Source organism: Numida meleagris, chromosome 32 (genome assembly GCF_002078875.1).
Source record: "Numida meleagris isolate 19003 breed g44 Domestic line chromosome 32, NumMel1.0, whole genome shotgun sequence".
NCBI classification, from domain to species: domain Eukaryota; kingdom Metazoa; phylum Chordata; class Aves; order Galliformes; family Numididae; genus Numida; species Numida meleagris.
The window spans coordinates 897796-908823 of NC_034437.1; the positions used below are offsets into that span (position 1 = coordinate 897796).

General features: G+C 55.6%; 1 protein-coding gene across 4 annotated transcripts; it reads left to right on the top strand.

The window, feature by feature from the left end:
* LOC110389173 (keratin, type II cytoskeletal 4-like) lies at positions 6209 to 11028 on the top strand. Of its 4 annotated transcripts, none has more exons than XM_021379141.1 (9): positions 6209 to 6712; positions 7279 to 7493; positions 8621 to 8681; positions 9101 to 9196; positions 9276 to 9440; positions 9564 to 9689; positions 9865 to 10085; positions 10255 to 10331; positions 10369 to 11028. In XM_021379141.1, exons 1-9 carry the CDS (start codon positions 6209 to 6211, stop codon positions 10599 to 10601), a joined length of 1698 nt encoding a protein of 565 aa, XP_021234816.1. In that variant the 3' UTR covers positions 10602 to 11028. The 4 variants fall into 4 exon arrangements, with proteins under 4 accessions (XP_021234816.1, XP_021234817.1, XP_021234815.1 ...); XM_021379142.1 differs by having other exon boundaries at positions 10255 to 10310; XM_021379140.1 differs by having other exon boundaries at positions 10255 to 10292; positions 10330 to 11028.

Sequence of the window (11028 nt, forward strand, 5' to 3'; positions counted from 1 at the left end):
GGATTTGGGGGTTTGGGGGGCAGGGTTGGATTGGGGAATTTTGGGATTTTTTGGCAGGCAGGGTGCAGTTTGGGATTTGGGGTTTGGGATTTGGGATTTGGGGCACCCCACAATTTGCTGTCACCTGACCCTGGGACACCAAGGGACAGTGGCCGTGGCTTTCCACGTGCCCCCTCCCCGCCCCCCATCCCCACCTTGTGTCCCCCACCCCATTGCCAACCCAGACTCAGTGCTCACCATTCTCTGGGGGATGAGCGTCCAGGTGCTGGGGGGTCAAGCCCACTCCACAGCTCCCAAAAAGATGCAGACCCCAAAGGTGAGACCCTTGGGTGGGGGCATTGTCACCATGCCAAATTGGAGATGCTGAAGATTGGGGACACTGAGGTCTGGGGACATCAAGGACTGGGTACACCAACAGTTGGGTACCCCAAAAGCTTGGAGATACTGAGGTTTGCGGACACCAATGGTTGGAGGCACCAAAGCTTGAGAACACCTAAGTTTAGGGACATCAAAGCTTGGGGACACCAAAGCTTGGGGACAAGGAGGTTTGGGGACATCAAAGCTTGAGGTCACTAAGGTTTGGGGAAATGGAAGTTTAGGACATCAGGGGTTGGGGACACCAAAACCTGGGGACTTGGATGCTTGGGAGCATCAAAGCTTGGGGACATCAAAATTTGAGTACACTGAGGTTTAGGGATGTGGAGATTTGGGGACAACAAGATTTGGAGACACCAATGTTTGGGGTCATCAAGATTTGAGGACATTGAGGCTTCAGGACATGGTCTGACCCCGCAGACGGGCTGTGACCCCATATCCCCCCTAGGTCCACGTCCCAGGGCCGGCATGGTGCCAGGGCCTCACCCCACAGGAGGTGCTGCTGACTCAGGTAGATGTGCCCGGCCCCGTGAGCGCCCATGGGCGTATGGGCCCCGGCGGGGGCAGAGCCTTTTGGGGTGTCCCAGCACTGGGACAGAGAGTTTCCAGCCTTGAACCCCAATTGCTGCCTGGATGGGCTTTTTCACCCCCCAAATGGTGTCCCCTTGGGGTCCTATTGGGGTCCCACTGCTGGAAGCACCCCAATGGCATTTTGGGGACCCCTCCTGCAACACCGCACCCCACGTGGATGGGGGAATCCCAAAGCAGCCCCCTCCTCCTCCTCTGACCCAGTTTCACCCCAGTGGGGGAAATAAGGGCACTACTGGGGAGTTAGGGGCAGTACTGGGGAAATAAGAGCAATGTTTGGGAAATAAGGGCAATACTGGTGAATTAGGGGAGCTATTGGGGAATTAAGGGCAGTACTGGGGAAATAAGGGCAATAGTGGGGAATTAAGGACAACATTGGGGAATTAGGGGCACAGTTGGGGAAATAAGGGCAATATTAGGGGAATAGGGACAATATTGAGGAAACAGGGACACTATTGCAGAAATAGGGACAAGATTAGGGAAATAAGGGCACTATTGGGGAATTAGGGGCAGTAGGGAGGAAATAGGGGTAGCACTGGGGAAATAAGGGCACCATTGGGGAAATAGGGACAAGAATGGGGAATTAAGGGCCCTGTTGGGGAATTAAGGGCACTGCTGGCGGCGGGGGGGCTTGGCCGGGGTGCGCCGGGGGGCACGGGGCCAGCAGCAAGCTGAGGCCTGCTGATGAGGTTTTGCCTGTAATTAGCGGCGGGGCAGGAGCCGCCCAAAGCTCACTCTCTGCATTTTCACACGCACACCCCTTGCGCCCTTCCCGGCCCTGGGGGGAGATTTCCTGAGGGGATTTGGCTCCCTTTGGAGTTCCCCCATCCCGATAGGTTCTCCTCTTGTCCCACAGCGTCCCCACAGTTGCAGTTGCCCCCTCCCCATTTCTGCTCAGTGCTCCAACATAGCTCATTCTGGGGAGGGCATTGCTTTATTTTTTTAGGGGGGAATATGTTTTCCCAGAGTGTGGGATGTGGTGACAGGGAGGGACAGATCCATCCTCCTCCTCTCTCTCAGCTCTTCCCCATCCATTTTAGCTGATTTCTCCCCAAAACACGCTCTTCCCACTGACTGCTTCATCCAAAAACCCAATTCCCCCCATTGTGCAGTGCAATGGGGAAAAGCCTCCTGCTTCCTCTGCAGCCCCCACTGGAGCAGCATTGCATTTCTGCAAAACCTGGGAGCTTCACACTTGTTTTCCCTCATTCCTTTTCTGCATCCCAGCCCCAGGGAGATGCTCTGCACCCCAAATCCTGGAGGCAAAGCTACGCAGCGGTGCAACCCCAAATCCTCCCACTGCCTTCTGGTGCAGCACAGCCCCTCTCTGCTCTGGATCAGTCCCACTTTGGGGTCTCTGCTCACAGAACTGCAGGTCCTGAGCCAGGAGCTCTGCTCCCTTTCCTTTGGGATTCTCAGAGAGGAGGTGCCAGGGTCTCCCTATGGGGCAGTGGTCGGGCTCTGACCTTTGGAAGTTGCCTACCACTCTCCCCAGGGCTCATTCCACACTGCAGCTGGGGCTGCTTTCCCGCAGTGACACACGGGACCCAAGTGCCACCGATGGCCATGAAGTGCTCCATGCAGTTGCCACTGCAAGAAGAAAACGGTTGCCCTGATGGATGCCACCGACGGAGGGCTGCAGTTCCCAGAAGAAGGTGTTGCCTGTGAGCTAGGTTAGCAGCGGGGTATTGCAGGCAGAGCCCGGGGCTCCGCCGTGCGCAATGCAGCGGGGACGGCCCAAGGAGTGCCGCCGTCTTCTGCAACAGGCACCTTTGATCTCACTCGGGATCCACCTTGTTATTTCTGCTCGATGATTCCCAGCTCGGGCCCCAGCCCTGCAATTTGCTCTCTTACTAATTGCGAGTCCGTGCTGCTCGACAGAGCGGTGCTTTGCTCTCCCAAATGCATTTTTGGGGTGAAACTGGGCGGATTTGGGCTCATGGCTCTTGCTTTCCACTGTGGGGTGAGGGGTGCTGTGGTGAGGAGGTTCCATGCGTGGGGCACAGGGACATGGACCCCCTCCTTGCCCTCATCCCACTGCCTGCACCGGGCATCAAAGTGGAGAGCAGCCCCAGGCGCTCTCCTGCCCACCTTGGCTCCTTCCTTCCTTTCTTCTTTCTGCTTTGCATCCCAGACCTGGCTCACCTCGGGGGCATGTGGGGACAGAAAGCAGCAAAACCGGAGAGCCCAGTGCTGCTCTGTCCCCTCCCTGCCAGTGGCTTTTCTGGGGCTGTGGGGAGCATCCGTGGGTCTGAAGCATTCTGCGTCCCAGCGGCAGCTGGGGGGCTTCCATCACTGTGAACCCTACGGGAGCTGTGAGATGCTGAACCCTGCCAGCTCCTGTTGGGATCAGTCATGGAAGGTTGGGAAAGAACATCCATATCCTCGAGCACAGCCACGAAGCCATGTCCCTAAATGCTGGTTCCTTCCCAGGAATGGCGCATCCCACCAGCCCACATCCCACCATGGTCACCTCCTGCTGCTCTACAGAGACCCAAAGAAAGATATGGCATCTCTATGTCACCACGAGGAAGAGCCGTGGTGGCACACTGAGTCCATGGGTCCCAGCCCTATGATGTCACCCCAGGGCACTTGGGTATGGCCACAATGGGAACAAGGAGCTCATTAATGCAGGGCAGCTGCACGCTAATGGGAGCTGCTCTGTTCATTGCTGGGGCAGTGGAACCTCTGGGTCAAGATTTCCACCTCTGGGCTCTGGAAGGGCCAGAAAGCAGTCGGCTATTTGTATCTTCCCATGGGAAGAGACTCTTGTCCTGATCCTGCCTCTCCTCTAAGTCGGGCTGAGCAAAACCTTCACACATGGGCAGAGCCCCAGGATTGTCCCCTGTCCTGGGGTAGAGGAGAAGTCCCTCTGGAGGTGGATGTGTGAGGGTACGGTGGTGTGTGGTGGGACAGCATCTGCTGGCTGCCTTTGGGATCCCGGAGACTTGTGATGGGAACATGTGGCTCTAAACCCAGTGGTGACCCAATTTGGGGATTTTAGCCGGGTTTGGGGTGTAGGGAAGGAGCCTGGGGTGCTGTTCTGAAAGAGGATCCATGTCTGCTGGCTGTGGAAAGGTCTTGGCTCTGTTTTGCACTTTGTTATGGTCATGGCACCACTCGGAGAGCCCTGCAGCCCCTCGTGACCCTGCAAACCCTCATGACCCTACAGCCCCTCATGGCCCTATAGTCCTCCCCAAGCCCACAGTGGAGAAAACAGAAGAGGACACATTAAGGCCACCTCCAGGGCCACCTGAAGAACCTCGCAGCAGCGCAGCTGCAGCCCCAGCCCCTCATTTGACATCTCCCGCCCCAAAGGAGGGCTGGGACCTCATGGGTGTAGCTGTGGCTGGGCCCGGTGCTTCTTGGGCAAGCGTCCGGATGGGCACGGAGCCAGCACCGCGTGCCAGGGACTGCTGGCAGAACCACCCTGGGAGCTGCGCCGGGTTCCAACAGGTTCACTCGGTTTCTCCGCCGGTTGCATAAAGGTGGAGGAGATGCAGCTGCTGCCACCTTTGGCAAAGACACCTCGGGGTGTCCCTGGGGAATCGGGGTTCCCAAGGCTCTGCAAAGGGTTGTGGCCATGGGGTGCAGAGCTCAGCATCTTCTCCACACTGTGCAGATCCCCTTTGGGCTGGAAATGGAGAGGGCTGGTGAGGTTCAGGAGGAGAAGTGCTCCTTCCGTCCCAATTCCTCTGCAGAGATGGTTGAGCTCAGTTCCTGGACCGGGATTTGCATGTTTGCGGGGGAAAAGCTGAGAGGGAACAGGCCCCGAGTTGAAACTGCTTCCCCAAACCTCTCCCACGAGTGTCTCCAATAAAAGATAATTACAGAGTGTGCAGCACAAAGCTGGCTTTTGTCGTCTTGGCTGTAGCTGCACCTCGTGGTTTGGGGGAAAGTCTTATTTTTTCCTTTTAATGGCAGGATAAGCGGGGATCCTCGGTTTGATGACACCTTCAGACACCTCCGCCAATTAAAATATAAATTAAAAGTGGTTAAGCAATTAAGCTGGATGTGTTAGAACAATGAGAGCTTGCTGACGTGTGAGGGCAGCCGGCGGGTGGTGTCAGGTCAGACAGAATGGGGCTGATGGATCCACAGGGAAGGATCCCAGAGGCCTTCCTACAATGCTCCCACTGGAAACACAGCTCCATCTTTGGCTCCCTTCCACCAGGGAAGGTGGAAGAAGGATCAGAGGAAGTGCAATGCCCCCATGCCCATTCTCTGCCCCTTCTGTCCCTGAACCGTGGAATGGTGGGGGTTGGGCACACTTCCAGGATTTCAGAGGAGACCTCTGGAGGCCATCCGTAAAGTTGATGGCTGCTGGATTCCATTCTGCTTGTTTCCAAGGGGCTGTTTGCTTCATGGGGATCTCAGGGATGCCTCAGAACACCTTGGTCTTGGCACAGTTCCCATTGGGCAACTGGAAATCCTTGTCATGGACATGGCTTATTAGCTGGCCCTAATGGCACCTCGACCCTAATGAAGGAAGGTGAAGATGTAGGGTGAGGGTTACATGGAAATACCAAGGTACTTCAGGCTCTGCAACCCCCGTGTGTCTCTCTGGGCTCAGTACACCACCGTCAAAGCGGTCTGGCCTTCTAGAAACCCTTCATAGCCTTCTAGAAACTCTCCTTTATTGACACAAAGCTGATTCGGTAACCCTAAGCCTCACTGGGCTCCCTCCCTTGGTTGTGAAACAGCTTCGGCCAAACCGAGTTGAACCAGAGCAGAAAGTTGAACAGGAGTGCATCTGGGGCTGTGATTGGGAAACCGGGTTTTTGTCAGAATTCAGCGAACCAAGCACCTGCTGTGTGGCTCCCAGTGAGTAATTGAGCCAAGGCAGGGGTCTCCCTGGAGGGTGTAACATGTCGAGCAGCTTGTAGTGCTTTGTCATTGCCAGAAGAACTATAGAAGGGCCTGTGATGGGTTGACAGCTCCAGCTCAGGAAATTTGATTTGGGGATGTGCTTCCAACACCAACAATAGCTTTGTTTTACTTTCTGAGCTATCTAGGGAGTGTTTTGAGGCAGGTCATGGGGAAGGCAGAGAGGAGGGGGGAAGGCATGGTTCCAAGCACACCTAAAACCATTCATAGAGTAAAAAATCACATCTCCACTCCCCTGACAGCTGGCCAACTCCCTCCGAGCATAAAAAGGGACGTTCAGGCACCGTGCTCACAGGACAGAGCTTCTTTCACCTCTGGACACCACTCAGCTCTCCTCTCCTACCGCAGACCCGTCGCCATGTCTCGCCAGTCATCCGCTTTCAAGAAGGGATTCAGCTCCAGCTCTGCTTGCTTAGGAGGGAGGAACAAGGTCACCTTCAGCACGGTGGCCCGAGGATGCCGGGGGCCTGCCGGCAATGCTGGGGGCTTCAGCAGCCGCAGCCTCTATAGCCTGGGAGGCAGCAAGAGCACCGCTCTGGGAGGATTTGGAGCTGGAGGCATCTGCAGAGGGTTCGGGGCTGGCAGCCAAGGCTTTGGCTACGGTGTTGGCACTGGGGTAGGGTTTGGTGGCGGGGCCGGATGCGGCTTTGGTGGTGGTTTTGGTGGCTTCGGTGGAGGGTTTGATGGCGGGGTTGGGGGCTTCGCCCAGTGCCCACCGGGCGGCATCAGGGAGGTGACCATCAACCAGAGCCTGCTGGCCCCACTCAACCTGGAGATCGACCCCGAGATCCAGAAGGTGCGGACACAGGAGCGGGAGGAGCTGAAGACCCTCAACAATAAATTTGCCTCCTTCATCGACAAGGTGAGAGCTGGGTCCAGGAGGAGGCTGAACCTTGCTGGCTTGTGAGATGGGCAGAGAGGGAGCAGTGAGCCCAGTGCCAAAAGCTGTGCAGGCAGAGAGGAGGCAGCGGTGGTGGGAGAAGCAATGATCCCAAGGTGCTGGAGGACAGCAGGAATGGGAGCCTTGATCTGGAGGCTATGATGCTGGTGCTAACCCAGGGAGCCATGCAGCAGCATGCAGAACATCCTCAGAGAAGGCTGCCCCATTCCACCCGTGGGCCGTTGGGTGTTTCATCCCTCTGTAGCCTGACCCCATCATGAAGGAGAAAGCACTGAAGTTATGGAGCTCAGCACATTTCTCCTGTTTAGACTCCATGGGATGGGAGAGGGAAGGTCACCCACCACCATGAGAATGGGTTTCCCATCCCACCAGTGGGACTCTGCGGGAGGCTGGGCAGGTTTTGGAGAGGAGCTGAGAACAGACAGAAGGGCTAAACTCATTAAATGTAGGTAGTGCAGGAAAACAACAGAGAGATGCTTTTAGGAATAGTCTGACTTTTCTTCTGTCCACCCCTCGTCATTATTCAGGTGCGATTCCTAGAACAGCAGAACAAAGTCCTGGAGACCAAGTGGAAGCTCCTGCAGGAGCAGAGCCCGACCACAAGCACCAGGAGCCTGGACCCCTACTTTGAAGCCTACATCAATGGGCTGCGGAAGCAGCTGGATGGCCTCTCCAGTGAGAAGATCCAGCTGGAGTCAGAGCTGAAGAGCTTCCAGGACATGGTGGAGGACTTCAAGACCAAGTGTGTGGCTCGTGGTGCCAGCATGGGGCTCGGCGGTGCTGGGAAGCTCTTGGGGATTCCCCAAATCTGGGATCAAATGGATTTATTTTGGATTCACTCCTAGCAATGTCTAAGCTCTGGCTGATCTCACCAGCTGTGCAAAGCAGATCATTTGGAGACTTTTTTTTTCACCACTTCTGTTTTATTTTATTTTTTTGAGTAGGAAGTGGTGAAAAAAATAGAAGTAAAGACTTGATTTGAGCAGTCAGAAAGTTCAAAGGACGATGGGAATTGGCAATGTTCCGCTTGTTGCAGCGATCAGTGCTATGAGGAAGTTGCACCAGTTGTGAGCTCTGACAGTGGGAGATGGTTTCTTGAGGTGTGCCCCAGCACCCATTGTTGTGTGAACTGCGGTTGTCACCAGCGCAGGATCTTCTGCTGTTTGCCTTTCCCCACTCAAGAATCTATGACATTATGATTTAATGAAGCAATTAGGGCAGTTGCTAAATCCCACTATAATTTATTTCCTCACGGGTTTCCTAATGGATTCCTTACAATAATTTCCTCCATAGTTTGAAGCTTACTTAGATCATTCTTTGGAAAGATGATGGGAGGGGGATTAATTATTATCCTGGTGTGACGGGGTTAATTTGCTCCACCAGAAGAGCAAAGATGGAGAAATGTCTCAGCTGATAAGCTGCAGATAACTGGGATTTGGGAACAACCCGATCCCTAGCCTTGCTCGATCTTTGCTGAGGCTGCAGGATGAGAGGTGATGTGTTTCTGGAGGTGACCTCCATTGCCCCGTGCTCTGCAGCATGCAGACATTCCCTGTTCATTGCAGGGGGTGTATGGGATGACCCTTAAAAAAACCAGCTCCAGCAGTTCCACGATTCTAAGGCTCTGTACCATGGCCATGATGGCCAACTGGAGGCTGAGAGGTCTCCTCGTGGAGGCAGCAAGATGGGGATGTTTGTGATGGAAGGTTCCAGGGCTCATGCAGGACGGAGCCCCACTTCTGCTCAGCCACAGTCTGCTCACAGCACCTCTGTTTTTGCTGCACCCATCACTCTGAGGCCAGTAGCTGCCAGCAGCAGAGCTGGAGCCAAAATAAACAGAGATTGAATCTCCCTCGTTATCCCCAACAGGTATGAAGAGGAAATAAACAAAAGGACAGCTGCGGAGAATGACTTTGTGCTCCTAAAGAAGGTAAAGCTCTGGGCAGCCTAGGTGTGCGTGAAGAGGATTGAACACTTGCAGGCACAAGGGCAGGCTTTAATTAAGCTTGTGCCTCGTTAGAACAAGGAGAGATGAAGCTGGGAGAAACTCCTAGGGCAGAGGGGAGTCTGAAGGGAGTTGGTTCTCCGCCTCCCTGGAGCAAAACAACTGGATAACTGCATTGCCACCTTTATCTGTATTTTCTAAGTGCTTTGTCATTTTTAATTATTGTATACAAATTTCCACCTGGTTGGCAGCAGTGCATTGTATTGGTGGGGCTCAAACGTAGCCCAGGGACCCCAGAGCTGTGTGCTGTGGAAATGGAGCAGTGCAACACTGAGTTAGGGGGCTCGACTTAGACCCAACCGTGTGCATCAGGGGAAGGCTTTCAGCCCCCATTTCTGCTGCAGGATGTGGATGGCGTCTACATGAACAAGGTGGAGCTTCAGGCCAAGTTGGACGCTCTGGCAGATGAGCTGAACTTCCTGAGGAGCCTCTATGAAGCGGTGAGTGTGCAGCAACATGGGATGGAGCACGGGGAAGGTGTCTTAGTGGGGCTCGAGCCAATGCTGGCATGAATTGCAGGAACTGTGCCAGATGCAGAAGACCGTTTCTGACACCTCCGTGGTGCTGTCCATGGACAACAACCGCAACTTGGACCTGGACAGCATCATCGCCGAGGTGAAGGCGCAGTACGAGGAGATCGCCAACCGCAGCCGTCTGGAGGCTGAGACCTGGTACCAGAGCAAGGTGAGGGCTCTGTGCGTGGGGCTGGTGGGGCTGAGGGGCCTGCATGCTCCCCTCCCTGTTGGGGGGAGATAGAGGGAGACCTCATGCTGCCCCTCATGAGCTCCTCTCTCCCCTGCCTGTCAGTACGAGGAGCTGCAGGCCACCGCGGGAAAACATGGAGACAGTCTGAGGGACACCAAGGCTGAGATTTCTGAGCTCAACCGTGTGATCCAGAGGTTACGGGCTGAGATCGAGAACGTGAAGAAGCAGGTAGGGCTGTCACATTCTAAGGAATGGGTGTGAGATCCTGGTAATTCCCCCAGAGCATCCCTATGAGCTGTGCCCTGGTCAGAGCTGCTTGGGAACAGCTGAGCCAGGTGATGTGGGCACAGAGCTCTGCAGTGCTCACTGCCCAATGCACCGTGTCCCTGTCTTTGTCCTGCAGTGTGAGACCGTGCAGAGCTCCATTGCGGATGCTGAGCAGCGTGGGGAGCTGGCCCTGAAGGATGCCAAGGACAAACTGGCTGAGCTGGAGGCAGCCATGAAGAAAGCCAAGGCAGACCTGGCCCAGCAGCTGCGCGAGTACCAGGAGCTGATGAACGTCAAGCTGGCGCTGGACATCGAGATTGCGACCTACAGGAAACTGCTGGAGGGCGAGGAGTGCAGGTGGGTGGGGATATGGCTGGATCACATCCCACTAAATCAAGGGGAAGGACGCAGTGCAGCACATCCTCTGTTAAGATATCAATGGCGCTGCTCCTCACCGTGGTCCTATGGAGTGTGATGGGTCCAAGCTGGTGGTGTGGTGCTGATGATCCATCTCTTTTCCTTGCAGGATGTCTGGGGAGTGCCAGAGCAACGTGAGCATCTGTAAGTACCAATCTGCCCCTGGTCCCTGTGCTCCCTGGCTCTGCCGGTGGTAATCTCACACCTTCCCTTGTCCCCACAGCTGTGGTGGGTGGCAGCAGCTCCATAGGAGGTGGATACGGCGGTGGTCTCTGCCTTGGAGGAGGAGGATTGGGATTCGGCGCTGGGAGCGGGAGGGGCAGCTGCAGCACAGGCGGTGCTGGCTTCTGCTACAGCCTGGGAGGGGGAGGATTCGGCTCCGGAGCTGGCAACTCCGTCGTGGTGGGCTCTGGCGGCATCCTGAAGAACAGCTCGGTGTCCACCCGGCGGCAGTAAGGCAGAGAGCTGTCCCCATCCCCGGCAACCAAAGGAGAAAGGAAGCAAACATCACCGGGACCACCGCCCCACTGCCCAGGTGAGGGCCGCCGGTCTGTTGGGCCAGGCACTGCCCTCCTTTGGACACCACGTGGGAAAAGAAAAGCAGGCTTTGTCCACCACAGTGACTGAGATGCACAGCAGAGGACTTGGGAACCTCTCACTTCACCATCCTCCTCCTTGAGACACTGTAAGGCTGCTGCACAGAGCTGAGAGCTGGCACTGGAAGGACCCAGCACCCCAAAGCCCCCAACCACAAAGCACTGCCCCCCATGCCATGCACAGCCCGTGGGGTCTTGGCATCCCTCGAGGTCTCCCATGGGACCCTGACATGCTGCAGTGGCCTCGGTACTGCTCAGTTCTGTTTGGGCTTTGCCTTTTTGTTGTG